Below are 19982 nucleotides of genomic sequence, written 5' to 3'. Positions count from 1 at the left end.
GCCATCCAATCTCCTCTATACTGATTCTTCTCTTGCCTTGATTCCTAAACTCCTACTGAAAGCAGTCCAGTTGAAGAGCTCCGTCATCCTCATTGCTCCCTACTGGCTTTGACAGGTGTGGTTGCCCTTCCTATGGCCTAATCTTCGTTATCCTCCATGGATACTGGAAACTATTCTAGATCTCTTCTTACACTTCAGGAGTGAGTTATTCCAATATCTAGGCCCTCAGATTGACTGCATGGTTTCTCCACTTCTGATAATTCTTTCCCCAGTATGTACCATTATATTATTATCACAAAAAAATTCCACCAAGAAAGTTTACAAGAGCAAGTGGAAAAGATTCTCCCTTTGGACATTTAAAAAATGATGCTGGTCCTTTGTCGGCTCCAGTTCCTGTTGCCCTTGAACATTTGGCTCCTTTTTTAAGAAGGAGCTAGCTTTTCTACAATTAAACCACAATTGGCAGCCATTTCCGGTTTTCATTCAGGAGACAAATTCTTTGGCTTATGTAAAGCATTTCTAAAAGGTAATTTTGTCCTTAGACCACCAGTAAAGGATCCTTCGCCTCCCTGGGATCTGACAATTGTACTACAATATCTAACTCAAGATCCCTTTGAACCTTCAGCAAAAAAATAACCTAAAATTTCTTTCATGGAAAACCGTCGTCTTGCATGTTCTTCGTGTTTCAGTGTTGCAGTCCTGACTTATGGGATTTTCCACAGTGGAAGCCCATGGTCTGCCTGACTACCAGAGTAAAATTCTTCCTTCCTTATTTGACTGACGGACGCCCTTGCCTGACCACAGTACACTAGGGTATAAATGGAGTACACCGACATCATTACTTCAGTTCTTTCTTGTTGTTGAAGCCCAAAGTAGACAATCCAGTACATGTGTTGGTCAGCCTGCCCTGGAACGAATAATTCAGAAAGCTAAGTACCCCAGTGGGGAATTCTTTATTTTTTTTTTGTAACTAATGTCAGAGAAAGTTAACTGCTTCCTTTGTGGTAAACAAATTCCACACCAGGATTTCCACACTCTGTTACTTGTTTGGGCCCTGTCCACAATGTCCCCCAACTGTCATTTCTGCATCTGATTCAATTCCAGATGTATTTGGTCTAGGTGAGACAGTTTACCTAGGTCTGTTAGCGAGTCCTCTGAATCTCCATGTGGTATGGCGTGTATTTTGCATCCTGACATAGATCTGCCTAAATGCAAACAGCCTAATCAGGACTAGTTACTGTGCAAGTCGGTGAGGTGCCTTTGCAGCCCCCTCTTATGATTGAGGTGGTGGAGAAGGCCTCAGTCAAGACCCTTTAGGAAGCCAATATGCTGTCAGGCCCCTCAACACTAGTTGACTGCCATTTGTCTGTCGGGTCTGAGACCACTGTGCAGGCTTCTGCATCTGGCGAATACAGCATTCCATTGCCTCAGAGGTATTCAGATATCTTGTGTGTTTAACAACCCCCAGGCCTAAACAAAAATCTGCTGGTGGGAAGTCGTTGCTTCTAGCTGCCAGTCTCAGGCCTCTCAGCAGGACTTAATAGCAGAGGATTTGCTTCCCCTGGTAAGGGGCAGATACCCCCCTTGAGTCTACCGCTGGGAAAAGGAAGAGAGACCCAATCCTAGGAGTTCCTACGGACTATTTTCAGACTAGGCTGGACTCGGACCAGGAGGGCTGAACCTTTGAAAAATAGCCCTCTTGGTCTCCTTTTCAGGAGTCTGACTCTGAGGAAACCTTGCCTTCTGGCTGCTTTCCTGAAGATCTGCCCTTTGGGGAAACTTTACACTCCCTTGGGGAATATTTTCATTGGGAAGAACAAGATTTTTCCCCATTACAAGAAATAAGTGAATTTCTCCACCTCCCAGAACTTAAACCCCTGGCAGTTCCCCCAGTTTTAGAGGTGTTTGATGATAATTTTTAAGAATCCTCTTGAGACCAGTTTCCCTTGCTCCTGCACCCAGAAAATTGGACAGATTCTACAGGGTTATGGCTTCACATTAACACCTTTTTAATAACCCTTCAGCAGACTCAGAGGTTTTCTGTCCTGGACCCAAGGGTACCAGCACATCAAACAACCCACTACCCAGTGATATGCAGGGTAGACCCCTTGATAGATTTGGCAAGAAAGTATACTCTTCTGTCACCCTTTCTATGAGGGAATTGAACTGCCATTTCTGCTTAATAAAACAGAGACACTGCTGGAACAAATGAGGCAAAAGCTATTGACCAGCTGAAAATAAGACCTTAACCAAAGAATTAACAGACATTTGCAGTTCCACCTCACAAGTTACAAAGCATTCCTTGCACCGTGGGTTTGACGCTTTGGAGGCTGCCACCAGGGCCGCAGCCACTGGATGTGTCAGGAGGCAGATATGGTTATGGGAACAAGACGTCCCAGAACATGTAAAGTCCAAATGTTTGGATGCTTCCTTAGATAAAAAGTATCTCTCTCGCCCTAAAGCAGTAGCTATACTCAAAAATATGGAGGACAGAGCTTAAGTCAAGGCAGACAGCCAAATCCTTCTTGCAGGTGCAACCCCCACATTTAATCAGAAACTACTCCAGTAAGCTCTGCTCCTTTCCTTCCTATCCCAAAGCAGGCCAAGGAAAGTGACCTCAGCACCAGGGATTCTGGCAAGGCCACTGATCTTCCCCCCACACCAGGGACGACTTCTACTCTGGTTCCTTGGAGGGAGCAATTGTGACCCTTTCATGGCACGTACCTGCCCCCTTCCCACCCCCTCCCCCGAAGAAAGAATGACACTATTCAAACAACATGGCCTTTTTTTATTCAGTCTAGTGACTTTTTACTGACCTTTGAAGGAGTTATCACCCTTCACTATTCTTAATTTATGTCCTTCCCTAGGGTTTTCCTAGGGACTCTAGTCCTAAAAGCACACTTCTTCCTTGTTCCCAGAAGGGGGATCTAGCTGAGGATTACAGAGTCTTTATCAAGTTCCAAACTTTGAAAGAACACAACACAGCCCAAAGTGGTTCTAGAAGACCAAGTAAAACTGCAATAACCATTCTGTTTACAAGTTCCAAACTTTAACAGTTTACACATTGCCCTTTTGACTATTTCTCTGCCCCCCTTGGATAGTCACTTAACACTTGGCTCCTCCCATTGCCTACTGCTAAATGCCTCACATGGTCCAATACCAAGGCACTACACAGCTCAGACTTGGCTAACAAACAGCCCTTTACATTCCAGAGATTCCGCCATAACAAACCCTGAATCCAAAGCTCTCGCTCAAACAGAATACTGTTCTAAGGTGGGACCCTGATGGAATTTATTCTTCTTGCCTCCAGACAGGGTGTCCCCTCTGACCAACAGTATTCAAAACATTACGGACAGACTGGGCATATGGTGTACACCTGTAATCCTTGCAGCTTGGGAAGCAGAGGTTGATGGATTTAGGCTGTTCACAAGAGGTCATACTTCCTGGATAAGGAGGAAAAGTGAGCCCTGAAGGAAGCAGTGGTCAAGTAAAGCCAAAAGAAAGGTATGCTTTGTGTAATGGTCTCATGAAGACCTAACCTCACCTTTTAAAAACGCAGTTTTACAGCCAGGAAGTTTCTCCTCATGCTGGGCAATTTTGTCTCTTCATTCCCCTGTTTCCCAAGCTAGCTTACACATTAGGAGACCTCAGTGGTACCTCCATAATTTGTGGGGCCAGTATTCACAACCACCATCTGCCAAGTAATTCTGATACCACGCATAAATGTGTTTTACGTCAGGTATACAAAGGACTTCTCTCTAATCCCAAGCCTTCCACTCTGCTGCCAAAAGTCTCAACTACTGAACTCCATGGACTACTTGAGTTGTATTCTTACTACAGTTACTAACACAAGAAAATGAATAAGCACTTAGACAAAAAAGGAGCTCCTGACAGCACTAAAGAGCTTCACTAGTACCTAGAACAGAAATCAAAACCCAGGGATGTTATTTGTGGTCATGGGCTATGACACACACATGGCAGAAAAACTTAGGCAAAAACCCATCCTTGCCCTCCCGGCATAGCTATGGGCTTAATGGTCCCCTCCTGCTAACTCAATGGGATGGCATTGGTGGCCTGAATACATCTCAGGGGTGCTCTACCAACTAGCAGACAAATTAGCAGAAGCTTGTAGGCACCCTCAAGTGTCAGTTGCATCGGGAGATTCCTCTCAACATAGCCGAGGGATGGAGGATCCCGCAGATGGAACTCTTTACCACCAGGGAAAACACACAGTTGAAAAGGTTAGCTCCAAGACCCAACCCTCTTTCAGCCTAAGCTACAAACACCTTTTCATTCTCATGAACAGCCCCCCTATTCATTTAGGCCTTCGTAACAATGCCACTTCCCAAGACTTCCCAGAAATCACAGAAGAGTGCCCAGGTCCTTTCTTATAGCAGCAGTTTGGACAATTCTGCTCTGGTACTTTCTTCCCCTTAGCCTCTCTTCCTGTAAGCTTGAAACATACCTTCTCTCACTGTCTGTTAGCTGGAGTGTTACGCTATCTGGGTGGAGGTTAGGGCTCCAACTCTCTCTGTAGTACTAGGTGCAAGTGCACTGACTTTGGAGATAGCGCAGGTGATCCAGGTTTCTGATCTTAGTGACACACACACACACACACACACACACACTTCACTGCATTAGCAAGTGCAGAACATCTTAGGAAAAGCCATGAGGCCTAGCTCCAGAAGAACCTGGGCAGCATAATAGAAAGGTTTTCAAACTGGGGGTGTACAGTCATATCAGGATCCCATCAGGGCCGAGATCCCTGTCAACTGGTTGTACTCTAAAATCCTCTTTGACTATGCCTACTTTCCCTCCCCTACTTTCTCCCACCCACTAGCCACACAGTTTCTATCCTAGGGCCTTCCATTTCTGCCCCCCCCCCGGTGGGGGGGGGAGACCTCGTACACCACCTTGCTACCCTAACCCTTATCGTACAAAAGACTTTAACCTCATGCAAATTTAATATTTCTAGCATGGAACTCTGCCTGCTTACTACCTTTCTCTCCAGCTATGGAATTCTGAGACTCTAGACTTTCATGGCAGGAGAACTTTTCTGATCATCTTTCATCCTGGTAGAATCTCTTTCTCAGGCCTAATCCTCCCTTCAGGCCCAAGCTGGTGACTGATGCTTCCTTATATTTAGCCAGGCATCTACCTTTCTTCTCTCCAAACCCACAGTATTGATGGAAGGGTATCCTAAGTTTCTCAAACATCCACAGGCTGCTACCCTACTAAATGGCCACATAAAACCCATCAGAATGTTTTACCAATGCAATGTTACCATTGCTATCACCACTGAAGGAGACCCTGTATCTTGCCGACAATTTCCAAAGGGATCTCTGTCTGTCTGTACTATCCTTTTTTTTTTTTTTTTTTTTTTTTTTTTTTTACAATCCGAGAAGGATCACTGATGTAACTAAGGCCGCATCCAACTAGGGCATCTGGATCCTCTACTACCTCCCTGAAGGGTGTACCTACCAAGAGTGAGGGGGAGGTTGCCAAGTGATCTTCAGTGCACACTTTCACCAGGCACTACTACGGTCAGCCTTCGTCTACTCCAGTTCAGGCTTTGCCTCTATAAACCCTACAAAACTTTTTCTTCTCATCTTACTTCACCACCTTCCCACTTTCAGCTTTGAGAATCTTCCCTCAAGTCAGAACTGCAAAACACAAAGAACAGTGCAGTTGTGTACATTTACCATAAATGCGGATGTTCGAGTGTATTCACTGTTGCAGTCTTGTTTCCCTCCCTCCTTCCTTCTCCTCATAGCCTTACAGGATTGCTACTGCTGTTTCTCATTTACCTGAAACCCCTACTCTTCACTCCTGCCTGCCTTGGGATCCCTGCCCGAACCATCTGGTCTTGACCTGCTGCTCCTGTTGGGGGGCTCTGAACTCCAAGGAGCAAGAAAACAACTGAGGTAATGACGTTGGTGGACTCCAGTTATATCCCAGCATACTGATGTCAGGTAAGGGTGTCCACTGGTCATAGGAGGGAAAAGTTGTACTCTTAGTCAGGCCGGCTAAGGACTTCAATGACGGGAAATCCCACAGGTCAAGATTGCAACAGTGAATAGACTCAAATATCTACATTTATGGTAAGAGTACCCAACTGTACTTTCTGCAAGAAGAATTTCTGAACTCCAGTCTCTTTCAGCAAAGACGCCCTACCTTATTTTCCATAAGGGTTACTTTATGGACAAATCCTTCCCTTCTAACTAAAGTAGCTTTTAAATCAAACATTAACCAATCCATTCACTTACCAGTCTTTCCAAATTTCTCATATAAGGGAGAATACATGCTACAGCTCAAAGATGTGCAAAGACAATTATGTTTTTACCTACACAGCACAAGACAAATCAGAAAGTCTGATCAGCTATTTGTTTCCTTCTCATCAAAAAGACTAGGTTATCCAATTTCTATAGTTACTCTAGCTAAATGGATGACAAATTGCATTTCCTCGATCTATTCTCAATAAGGCATTTCCTTACCTAGACCACCGAAAGCCCACTCAACTAGATCTATGGCCACTTCACCTGCCTTTAGGTCAAGAACCTCTGTTATTTGCGCAGCAGCCACATGATCCAGTGTTCATACCTCTGTCACTCATTCCATTTTGATCTAGTATCCAGAAGAAGAGCTGCCTTTGGCTCAGCAGCACTCCAGAATATCCTTCCGTGAGGGCCACCCAAGATCAGCGTAGCTTGGGATTCTGTCTCCTTTGCTGAGGAAGAATGAAAAGGACATTGGATTTAAAAGTTAATACTTACCATAACTAGGCATCTGTGTTGTCCACTGTCATTCTTCCTCAACTTCCCTCCCATCCATCTCCCATCCTTAAATCTTGTGGAGGGAACCTGTTGAATTGTTTATTGGAACTTGTAGTTCTGGGTTTGAGACCTCCTCTTTCAGTTATCTCTTTTCTGTCTAAACCAAAAAAACAAACTGTGGAACTGTAAAAACATAAAAAACAAAAAATGCAAACACCCACTAGCTCAAGGTAGTTACAATATTGAAAGAAATGTGTGCTTTTGTCCACTTGTTGAAAAAATGAGAGCTTTCATCCACCTTAGAGATTTTATGGTAAACTCGATCTGAGTTGTTCAGGATGGACAAGGATATTGTGGGTAGAGGGAGGAGCTCAATAGTTGGATCCAAAGTATAGAGTATGATTTTGAGTCTAATCCGAGGATCGGATCTGAACCCATTTGTTGAGGAAGAATGAAAATGGACAACACAGATGCCTAGCTGTGGTGGGTACATAACTTTTAATTAGAATGGCTTATACCTTTTAAACTAGCAGATAACTGTCTGCTGGATTCTGAAAGTGGTGAAAGCCACCACCTCTGTTAGGCTTGAGAGACTGCTTTTGAAGTGCTAGCTAATGAGTCAGTTCAGCAGAGCTAACTAAACTTTGGATCATGTGACAGTGGCTGTTTATATGTTGGTCAGCATGACTTTAATATTTGTTCCTTGCTGAGATTTCCATTAGTCTACATAGTAAACCTTTCTGGTAGGTCCCACTTGCTGCTTTTCTGTCTGTCTTTACACCTCCTTCATTCTGCCTGTTGTGCGAGATACTTATTACTTTTCTGGTAGGTCTCACATGCTTATCTCATTGTTCTTTTGTTTGTACAACAACTTTCAGTGGCTAATGTTTGAGACTGGAGTGGAAGGAAGGTCTGCCTGCTGTTAACTCTACCCAATCTATCCATTAGGACTCAGATCCCAGATAGACTTCCCATGCTGCAGAACAAGCTACAAGCCTTCCAGCCTGCGAATAATGCGGAAGGCTGTACCACCTTACCCTTAAACCAAGCAAAACTGCAAAAGGTTAATATTACATAAAAAATATTTACCGCAAAGCTACTGCTTCACTGATACTGGGTACTGCACTGGAGGTTAGCCCCTGAGCCCCTAATTAACCGTAAGAAATTGACCTAAAATTGCTCTGCCTACAGTCTCTAGTATTATCAAAACCTAGAGACTACCATCCCCAATTTACCCCACTCCCTGTACCCAAAACTAGGCTTTTTTTCCAAAATAAATATCTCTTGTAGTAAATTTACTTTTAAAACGCATCCCCTAACATTAATTCGACTTTAAAATTAAGCCATTTACCTGTAGCTCTGAGCACTGGTGTCTGGTGTCTTGTGATTTGTTTAACCCCGTCCCACCTGCCCCCTTACTCCTAAATGTAACTAGTCTAAACCACACCCTATCCCCACAATAACCAATCAGTGACCACCTGTACTCAAATCAGCGCTACTCAATCAGCAATCACTTGCCCCTTCCCGTGTCATTTCCTAGACTCTAGTGTCAAGTTAGGTAGCTATGTCATCTCCACGTTGCTATTACCAACCCTGCTAACAACAGTGTTGCTCATCCCCTACCTTCTCTCAGCCTATGAAACCAAGAGTAAACTAGGCTACCAATAACCAACATTTCAAAATTCCACTCTAATAGGCATAAATAAAAATGCTCACCTCTCACTACCCCATATATCCAACTTCTCAACTCCGCAGAAATACATCCTTACTAGATCCTGCTACATTACACCCAAACCCACACACTATCAAAAAATTCTCCATAAAATATGGAAACTACTACTCAGGTTAAGAAACAACCTAGCAATGGATGGCGACATCCATACAAACCCTGGCCCCACCCACACATCTCAACCCAAGCCTCCCTACCAACATTGCTCCATCAAGCAGGCCACCAAACTCCTTGCTGGCTCCTGCCATCTAAACATCAGGAACATAAACAATAAAATTCATCATGTTCACACCCTCTTAGATCTTAATACACCTGATATACTATGCCTCACAGAAACGTGGCTAAAACCTTCCACTAAGGACAATGAGGTATTGCCACCAGGGTACAATACGCATAGACTAGACCGTTCCTCAAGAAGGGTGGCGGGGTAGCCATACTTTACAAATCTGACTTACCTATCACTTTGGACATGCAACAACCCCCCCCCCCCCCAAATCAACAATGCTGAAATTCTCATCGCCAAACTAAAAATTAACAGTAACAAAAACATAAACATAGTCTGTGGCTACATTCCCCCAGGTAAGAACACAGAAACCCCTGAACACTTTTTAAACTGTCTATCCCTTGCCCATCCACAAGAAACCATCATACTAGGGGACTTCAACCTTGATTGAAACACCTGTTCCGCTGAAACCCTTACAACCCATGTAAACCTACATAGTTTTACCCAGACTGTATCCCCTCCCACTAGGATAGGTAATTGCAACCAAAAAGATAGTACCCTTGACTGGAGACACATTAACAACCCCCCACAATACTATACATTTGGTACTTTACCTGATGACCACAGTGACCATTGCCTCACCTATATAATCGAGTTTAAGGTAAACTACTCCCAAAACTCCACTTACAGGACTATTAGAAGCCACAGGAACTTCAACCTCAATGAATTTAATAACTGACTTTAGGCTTGTAACTGGTTAGCCCTAAAGAATCTCCCCCTAGATGATGCAGTCTTATACTTTAATGCTAAATCCCATGCTCCCACTCGTACCGTCAGAACCAAAGTTAATATTGTGCCATGGATCACCAAAGACACCAAAGAAAAAATCACACTAAGAAACAAGGTGTGGGCTATCTAGTGAACAACAAAAAACCCCAATGATCAACTTAAATTCAGACAACTATGAAATGACACCAAAAAAAAGTTATAAAAAGAACTATTACTGCCACCTACAACAAACCCACCAAAATAGACCTCAAAGGTTCTTGCTGTGCTCAACAAACTCCTCCGCCCAGGCCAAACTACCACCCCACGCCCCGTAACCACCAATGATAAATCCTCTGAAAATATAGCTAACACCTTTTTCACAGAGACTATCCTATCTCTGGCCAGCAAACTCACTCCTAATGTCCCTAATCCAAGTTTAGCCCCTACCAGTACCCAAACACCGTTTAGCTTCATATTTGTACCTACCGATCTAATAGCGACCCTACTTAAGAAACTGAGACCCACATCTCTAGCTGCTAATCTGCTTCCTGCAGACTACTTACAAAAGGCTGCAGATTGTATAACATACCCAGTCTTTATACTGATTAACTGGACCCTATCTGAAGCCACCATACCCACCATCTGGAAAATCTCCCACGTTATATTTCTTCACAAGGGAGGCAGTTCTACTGAATTGTCAAGCTATAAGCCTATTGCTATATTGTCTCCACTAGCTAAAATCATGGAAAAGTGTATACACATGCAACTTATGCAATATCTCACCCACAACAAACTTCTGTCCCAATACTCAACACGGTTTCAGGCCAAATCATAGTACCACCTCAGCCCTCCTTTCATTCTCAAACATCATAAACCAAAACCAGAACAACAACAAACTATCCCCCGCATTATTTCTCAATCTATCCAAGGCCTTTGACATGGTAGACCATAAAATACTTATGAGAACCTTAGTCCTTTGCTTTAAACAATCATGCACTCAGTTGGTTTGAATCCTATCTAATTGGTAGGCAACAGGCAGTGCTTTGGCAAACCAAGCTATAATCCAGCCTCCCTATCACACTAGGAGTTTCCCAGGGCACCATATTAGGACCCCTTCTTTTCTCTCTGTCTACCAATGACCTACATACAGCCATCCCAGATGCTACCTGCATACAGTATGCAGACGACTCTACTCTAATTTGTTCTGAAACCTTGCCTGTTAGCCTACTTACCTTAACCCAGAACACCTTCAACACAGCTGAAAACTGGCTCACAAACCACCTCCTGATTCTAAACCCCAACAAAACTAAACTGCTTATATTCTCCCCCATAAGCAGGTACCCAACAACACCATTGAACATAACCGCAAACAATGGCACAATCATCTCCCCAGAACCCCAAACCAAACTATTAGGTATTGTAGTGGATAACAACCTCAGGTTTGACAAACACAAATCAAACCATAAAAACAGTCAAAAAACTCTGATCACTATATAGGATCAAATCATTCCTCACCCCCACCAGCTAGAGCCACAATTGCCCGATCCCAACTACTATCTACCCTTCTCTGTGCCTCACCTCTCTTCTCCAACCTGAACAAATCAGATCTTAAACTAGCAACCTGCTATAACCAGATTGCTAGATTTGCTGCAGACGCACCATACCGGACCCACCACTGCATCAATCTAAACCTCTTAGGAATGGATGGAACTTCCCAACTTACTACAGTTCAATCAACTCGTAGTAACATAAAGTTCTCTACTGCCCATAAACTCCAGCATTAAAAAATATAATCACCCCCAACAGCAACAATCGCCCACTCCGATTCTCCACCAGACTATTGGTTCAAACAGTCAAAGCAAACCACTCTGCTGGTGACTCACTATTTGCCAACTTTGTTGGTAAAACATGGAACTGTCTACCAACAGATTTGACATTACAGCCATCCTTAGCCATATTCAAATACAAACTAGTCACCTCAAATCACACTGGTTATGCCCATGCTCTAGACCCAACTAAGATTTCTCTCTACATCACCATTTCATGCCCCATCTTAAATATACTAGTTTCATACCAAATAGGGTCTAGTCCTTTTCCTCAATCGTAGTGAGTACAGTCCTATAACAGGAAGGGAGCCTGAATTATCTGCTAATATTTATATCTTTAGCCAGAATGTCAAGATGCAAAATATTTCTACCCAGTATCTGTAACTGATGAAGTCTGAATATGTATGTAATTTAACAGCTGTAAGCAATGTAACTAATGTATGTATGGTAAGTACTGTTATAGATGCACAAATGAATGTATGTAGCTCCTTTTTCTAAATTGTTTCTTTGTGTTGTTTTACTGTTAACCTTGGAGCTTTTCTCCCCGGGCCTCTTCTGAAAATGGACATATATCCAGTCGGACTGTCCCGGTCAACAAATGTAAAATAAATAAAATAAAAAAAACTTTCAAGAAAGTGTCCTGGTATTAATAAGTTAGTTATTAACCTATTTATTACATCTGACTAAAAGGAAAATAATGCTTGCTACAGTTTCACTGGTCAGTTAGACCATTCATTTTGGTGATGTAACTAGAGGCTATGATGTTGGTATTGATATTAGTGTTTGCTTTTCAGAGATTACCTTATTTGCATTGACTTGTAAGTAAGGGTGGTGGTACTGTAATACCTTGGAGTGTCAAAAAAAAAAAAAAAACAAAAGGAAATTGGTTTGAATGTGATGTTCATCGTGTTTCACTGTTGCAGTCATTACACTTGGGTTATCCTGCTGGCAGGCGATCCACAGTCGGCCAGAGTTCCAAAGTCTTGGTCCGGCGTCAGTTGCTGTTGCCTCTTCCCTGATGTCAGCGCACCAGGGGTATAAACGTTGCAACCGACGCCATTTTCTCCAGTCTTTCTTGCCGCGCGGTGCCCGAAGCAAAAGCAGTTCGCAGGTGCCGGTCGGCCGACTCCTGAGATTTTCAAAATTGAATTTCAGAACCGAAGTCTTCAATAAAGCTAAGTACCCCGTTGGGGAAAATTTTTCTTGCTCCAGACCGATGTCAGTAAAAGTTAATAATTGTATTTCTTGTGGGAAGCAAATACCTCATAAGGGCTTTCACTCTTACTGCATTCCTTGTCTAGGCCCTGAACACGATGTTACTAGTTGTCGGCTTTGTGCTAGATTCAATAAACGCACTATTAAACATTGGTTTGGTTTGATTTTGCTTTACATTATTTTGGACGAAGATTTAATTATATAATGCTGTCGGAACATCCGACGACCGGAATGTATAAAAAATGCAAAGACAAAAAAAAGACAGGCATCCGAGGTCCAAAACCGACGACTAAGCCTCTTCTAGGCCAGTTGCTGCTTCGCCTGTTCTCAGAGAAGTGCTTTCGCAGCCCCTGACACACCCGCTACCTCAGAGCCACAGGCCGTAACCGACAGCCACACGGAGACACCGAGGTCTGTGGAAACTCAAGGTATTGGGCCTATGGAAACTATACCCTCAGATGGGTCTGGAGCCGCTGAGCAGGCACCGGCTTCTGAGGGTGTTTTCAGACCTTCACAGCTTGCAATTAAAGCTACTACAGCAGCAAAGGCAAAGTCAAAAACACCATTAAACACAAGGAAACAAGTGCAGCATTCTCCAGAACAGTCATCCATGCCAAAGAAACAGATGCTTAAAATGGCCGAAGACCTTATTACTTTAATCAGGGGCTCCCATCCCCCTCCTGACAAAAGGCTTAGGCAAGACACTGCTTTTGATTCCTTTGATCAGGTTTTCATTTCCTCTGATTCTTCTTCTGATCAGGGCTATTCTCTCCCTCCCTATGGGGACTCTGATGCTGAAGAGTCCATTCCTTCAGCCTCAACGCCTGAGGATTATTCTTTTGGGGAAACCCTGCACACCATGAGGGAGCATTTCCATTGGGAGAGCCAGGATTACTCAGAATCCATGAAAAGGCTCCAAGATTTCCTTCTATTGCCTCGGCACAGGCCCTTGGCTATCCCCCCCCTGTGCTTGATATTGTTGATGTTTTTTCTGAATCCAGTCTGTCTCCAGATTCTTTACCCCCCTGCACCAGTAAAGCCATTCAGGTACTACAGGGTCCCTGACTCTCATAAATTTCTTTATAAAAACACCGCTGCAGACGCATAAACAATTTCTCAGGGTCCTAAAGGGGTTAAAGCTTCCACTGCCAAAAATCCTGTCCCCTCAGATAGGGATTCCAGAGCTCTGGACAGATGGGGGGAAAAAAGTTTACACTTCTGCTACTTTAGCTGTAAGAGCTTTAAACTGTCAGTTTCACATGCTTAAATATCAACAGTATCTCATGTCATTGTTAAAGCAGAAAATGGTTACAAATATAGAAAGTCCTGACAGTAAAGAAATGCAGGATTTATTGCATGCAGTTGAGCAAGTGGGAAAGCATACTCTGCAGTGTGGTTTTGATTAATTAGAGGCTTCTTGTAGAGCCGCAATTACAGGCTCAGTTATTCGAAGACATGCTTGGTTGAAAGAACAAACTTTACCTGACCATGTTAAAGTAAAATTATTGGATGCTCCAGTACAGCATGATACTTTGTTTGGTTTTAAGGCAGAAGAGGTGTTAAAGAAACTGGAGGATAAAGCAAAGTCAATGCAAACAGTGAAAGATTTCTTACAGGTTCAACCACCTAGATTTAGCAGAAACTGGCCTTCAAAAAAATTGGTCCTTTCCAGTGTCAGACAGGCCACAAAGAGGCAGATACAGATGCGAAGAGGCAGATCTCAGCCCCAAGGCTCCTACAGACCTAAACAATGGGGTGCTTCACCCCCCCAAAGGAGGATAAGACCAATCACAACCTTATAGGAAACAGTCACAATGACTTCCCTCTGCAAATGCCAAGCTCTTACCAGTTGACAGCACCCCTAGGGGGAAAGCTAGCACTTTTCTCAAAAAATTGGCACATGATCACCCAAGACCAATGGGTGCTGAATATAGTTTCTCAGGGGTACAGGTTCCACTTCCACACGCTTCCAAAACCAAAAGGTATGCCAAACTGCCACACAACCAATGGGCAGAGGCACAAAAAGAGATTGCTGCTCTTATGGATATTGGAGCTATTCAAAAAGTTCCACAAGAAGAACTGGGACAAGGATTTTACTCGAGACTTTTCTTAGTACCCAGAAAAGACAAAGCCTGGAGACCAATACTGGACCTGTCAATCCTAAATACTTTCCTGGATGTTCCAAAATTCAAAATGTTAACACTACAACAACTTCTGCCCATGCTGGGCAAAAAGGCTTGGCTAGTTACTTTGGATCTCAAGGAGGCATACCTGCACATCCCAATCACACAATCGTGCAGAAGATACCTCAGATTTATAGCTGGCTCAATGCATTACCAATTCTCTGCACTGCCCTTTGGCTTATCTACTGCGCCCAGGGTCTTCACAAAATGTCTGGCACCAGTAATTGCATTTTGCAGACAAAAAGGTATTCAAATATATCCCTACTTGGACGACTGCCTTATTCAAGCAGAGAGCAAGGATATTCTTCTAAAGCACCTGGCGTTTGTAAAAAGATTGCTAATTTGCCTAGGGTACACAGTAAACGAAAATAAATCAAAACTAATGCCCTCTCAAGAGATAATATTCCTGGGTGCAAGCTTAAGTACAACTGCCCAGATGGCTTATCTCACGCCAGACAAGCAGAGGCAACTGACTCATTACTTTGAAATGGTGGCAACAAAGACCCAGCTCCCTGCAAGAAAAATTCTGCAGGCTCTGGGTTTCATGGCATCCTGCATTCTACTAATTCCATATGCAAAACTGCATATGAGGAAACTACAGTGGTATCTAAAAAGTGTTGTGACTCAGCATTGTCACAGCCTACAGACAATCATAACCTTGATTCCCTGCCTACAACAGGAGTTTTGATGGTGGTCCCAGGCCTGTCACCACAACAAGGGACAGCCTTTCATCTTACCTACAGCCAGGCAGGCAATAACAGATGGATCGGATTATACCTGGGGAGCACATATGGCAGGAAAATGTATTCAGGGCACGTGGCCCAAGGAACAAATGCATCTTCACATCAATCAAAAAGAGATGCTAGCTGTACAGAATGCCCTGACAGCCTTCAAGGACCTAATACATCCAGGACAACTATTAATAAAGACGGACAATACCACAGTTATGTGGTACATAAGCAAGGGGGCACACATTCCTACCCCCTATGCAGACAAGCCATGACTTTGTGGAATACAGCACTGACCTACCAGGTACATCTGCAACACAATTCCTGCCAGGAACAATAAATACACTGGCAGATGAACTAAGCAGAAATCTCATGCATCCTCACAAATTGAAGCTAAATCCACAAGTGTTCAACATAACAAGGGAATGCCCAGACATAGATCTTTTTGCCTCCCCTCACAATTGCCAAATACAGAAATTTTGCACAAGGACTTATCACTCTCAAGCATGGAAAGTAGATGCTCTATCATTCAGCTGGAAAAACCTGACAGTCTATGCCTTCCCTCCGATGCCTCTTCTCACCATGGTGCTTCTAAAAGTCAGACGAGAGGCCAAAAATTATCCTGATTGCACCAGACTGGCCACGCCAGCACTGGTACCCAATCCTAAAGACTTTGTCCCAAGGCCCACCTTGGCCTCTACCTCAAATCCCTCATCATCTGACACAGCAAAACAATCAGATTCTGCACAGTCAACTCAGAACCTTAAACCTGGCAGCATGGCAGATAATGTAGCCACTCAGACTGCACCTCTCTCTAAAGCTGTTATGGATGTCATTTTGGAAGCCAGGAGGCCCAGCACTAGGGAATCTTATGCAGAAAAATGGAAGAGATTCTGTGCTTGGAACCAGGCACAAGGGCTCGACCCACTGGTCCCTAATATACCTCAGATTTTGCAGTACCTGACTGAGATGTTGGACAAAGGCCTATCTTTTTCATCTATTAAAATCCATGCCTCTGCCATTTCAGCTCATTACAATACGGATCCTCCTATTTTTTTCACATCCTCTACTGCGACCGTACCTCAGAGGGGCAAAGAATATAAGACCCCCTAGGAGAGCACCAGTACCTACTTTGGGACCTCAATTTTGTTTTAGAAAAACTAACACTGCCTCAATTTGAACTAGCCAGCACAGCTGATCTAAAATTCTTGTCATGGGAAAACTGTTCTGCTCCTAGCAATAACTTCAGCAAGAAGAGTCTCAGAGTTACAGGCACTGATGACTGTGGAACCTTTCCTCATTTTTCATCAGGATAGGGTTTCTCTTAGGACAAATCCAACATTCATGCCAAAAGTGGTCTCCAATGTGGCCTTAAACCAAACCATTCATTTACCTACTTTCTACCCAAATCCCCAGAATAAAGGGGAAAGACTTCTGCACGCTTTGGATATACACAGGCAGCTACGATTTTACTTGGATAAAACAAAAGCTTTCAGAAAAACTGAGCAACTGTTTGTAGCATATGCTGCAGGATCACAAGGAAAGCCTATTACAAAGCAGACAATCTCCAAATGGATAGGACACTGCATCCGCTTCTGTTATGCACAACATGGCAAATATGTGACTAAGGGCATTAGGCCTCATTCTACCAGAGCAGCAGCCACTTCAGCAGCTTTCCTCAGAGGGGTACCAACCAAAGACGTATTAGAAGCTGCAACCTGAAGCTCAGTGCACACTTTTACCAAGCACCATCACCTACCTCTCTACTCCAAATCCAGAGGAGGCTTTGCCGCTGCAGTTCTGCAGGGCTTGTTAGCCTCGCCAAATCTAATCTAGACCCAGCCACCCAACCTCAGCTTTGGGATTCTACCCAAGTGTAATGACTGCAACAGTGAAACACGATGAACATAGTACAGTTGTGTACCTACCATAAATGTAGATGTTCGAGTGTATTCACTGTTGCAGTCCAGGTTTACCCACCCACCAGCCCCCTCTTTGCTGGGACTATTCTGTACTTCTCAACTCTATACAACCTATGTGGTGTATTTGCATGTAGATGAAGGTAATGATTATGGTACTATATGCATGGTTGTTTGGCATATTTTTATCTTTTCAGCCTTCCTATCTGGGGGCACCTGACATCTGAGGCAAGAAAAACTGAAGAAAATGGCGTCGGTTGCAACTTTTATACCACTGGCACACTGACATCAGGGAAGAGGCGACAGCAACCGACGTCGGACCAAGACTTTGGAACTTGGGCCGACTGTGGGTCGCCTGCCAGCAGGATAACTCAAGTGTAATGACTGCAACAGTGAATACACTTGAACATCTACATTTATGGTAGGTACACAACTGTGCTTTTTAAGCATGAGACCTCAAAAGTTTATGGTGGCAGATTGCACTTACGCAGTGCTTTCTTGGTACTGATTGTGGAAAATGTGCTTTCTTTTGAATACAATTTCTTTGCAATAACTGGGAAGGGTAGGTAATGTATTACATTTTTTTTAGAGCTGTTGGTTCACGTGTAATGATGGTGGTGGATATTTTTGCTCTTATTGGTTACATTTATTTTTGTTTCAGTGCACAGCGAGTACAGCCAGATTGTGTATCTATGGGTTGATGTCCTTTGTCTTAATTTCGTTTGAAGAGCACACACTTGGAGACCAACAGGTAGGTTGGTTAATGATGATACTGTATTTTTAATTCAAGTTGCTTTTGGATTGTCATAGGTGCATACTTTTTTAAATTTTGTTTTCCCATTCAGTCCTGTGTGGGGCAACACTCCATTAAGTCTTCTGCATGAATGTGGCTTGACCAAGCCAAACACAGATCTCAAATGCATGTGCAGCATGCTATGCACCTTTTTTTCGTAGATGGCAGCACTTCAGTGGACTTGTAGTCACCCTTCTGGATGAGCAAGCCGTCGTTGTGCACTTATTCCCAACTTCACTTTGCTCCCCCCATATTGGGGTCGCTAACTGATCTCATTGTCAGAGTTGCATCCTTAGAAGAACATGGTGATTTTTACTTGGGTGCCAAGTATGTGTTGCTGTTCCCTTCTGCATTTTAATTTTTCATTGGCTAGTCTTATTCTTTTACTTCTTGCTTGTAGTTTGTACAATGCAAAACAGTGAAACTAAATAAACAGTGTCTTTCTTTTTACAGTATGTAATTGATGCAGCATGTGAAGTACTTGCAGGCCCAAGCCTGGCTGAGCTGTTTTGGGATACTGTAAGTATATATCTACTTTTAAATTTCTTTGTGGATGTATAAATGACCTGTATAACTGTCTTAATATTAAAAAAAAACAACAAAAACTTCTAAAGTTACTTTAATTTGGATTATTTGTCTGACCCGCTCCCCAAACACACACAATCCAGTACTACTACTAAGCCATGTCTCACTCTCCCTTTGTTTTCCAGTGAAATTGTTGGGAGGGGATGTTGTGGAGTGACATCAGTCTAGCATACATGTCCACTGATGTCTGCCAGTATGCCCGGTTTTTGTTGCAGTCTTGACTAGGTCCTCTGGCTTCCACCATACACTGTGACGTAGCAGTAACGTTTTCCCCAGAAAGACGAGGGATGTTCAACACTGCTGTGACCTACGGCACTTTTACTAATTCTTTGAACTTGGACTTGCTGTTAAAGGATGTATTACTTTTTTCCCCCTGATATTTCCTTCCCTTCCAAAGTTCTGAGGCAGTCAATTGAGGAAAGAAACTGAGTCAGTGTGGATAAAGTCACATAAAAAGGGAGAGTGGGTTGGTGTTTTTCAGCAGAGCATTAATCTGAGCATTCTTATGTCAGTTTCAAGGCTTAGTGGAGGTGATTGTTTTTATTTTTAGTACATTGTATGTTACTGCCTACATGCCTGCTGACTAACCAATCCTCTCTGTTTGATTGAGCCCTTTCGTTCCTTAGTAAGGAGACTTGATTCAACCGGTGGGGATGTTATCCAGTTAACCAGGAGAGTACTTTGTGCCCTTGTCCCCATCTCAGGTAGCATCGTAATGACATCCTCGATAAGTAATGCATCACTACTTGGCCCTCTTCTCCCCGATTGCTTGTGTTGATGGAACCCAAGTTATAGGGATGTTTCTAATGAGCACTAACCTATGCTTTTTTGCTTGACATATGAACTACATGACTACAGGACATACTACTGCCTCCCCTGGTGTGCACTTGCTTCCATATACATGCCCTCGAGCTACCACCACTGGCTTCAATTTTTTTGTACATGGCTTTTACTGAGCAGTGCATTAATTGTAATGCACACATGTAAATAGAATGTTTTGTTATAGCAGCACTTTAAACAGTGGTGCATTACTATTGCATTCTTCTTTCCTTAAAGCAGAATGGTTATCTAAAATTAAGTTCTCTTAATGTTAGTGCTTTTCTTACTTTGAAAGCTTTTGTGCTTGATGTTTAGAAAGCATAGACCACCAGAAGTCTGTCTGTCTGCAAACTGTCTCACTTATCAGGACTTGTACATATGTTCTTTTTATGCCTGAAGGTTTGGAAAACCAAATTTTAAA

General features: G+C 43.2%; 1 protein-coding gene across 1 annotated transcript in view; it reads left to right on the top strand.

Annotated features, from left to right (window-relative positions):
* The window catches only part of NUP188 (nucleoporin 188), a 3305077-nt gene that overhangs the window by 760641 nt on the left and 2524454 nt on the right, over positions 1-19982 (top strand). Inside the window, exons 14-15 of the mRNA XM_044058121.1 lie at positions 18026-18115; positions 18611-18676. Of these exons, the coding sequence (XP_043914056.1) occupies positions 18026-18115; positions 18611-18676 (156 nt within the window). The remainder of the gene's footprint in view (positions 1-18025; positions 18116-18610; positions 18677-19982) is intronic.

This window comes from Protopterus annectens, chromosome 16.part0 (genome assembly GCF_019279795.1).
Source record: "Protopterus annectens isolate FY-2018-M chromosome 16.part0, PAN1.0, whole genome shotgun sequence".
In the NCBI taxonomy this organism is placed as follows: Eukaryota; Metazoa; Chordata; order Ceratodontiformes; family Protopteridae; genus Protopterus; species Protopterus annectens.
The sequence above is the reverse complement of the archived record's forward strand: the minus strand, read 5'-3'. Positions and strand labels throughout refer to the sequence as shown.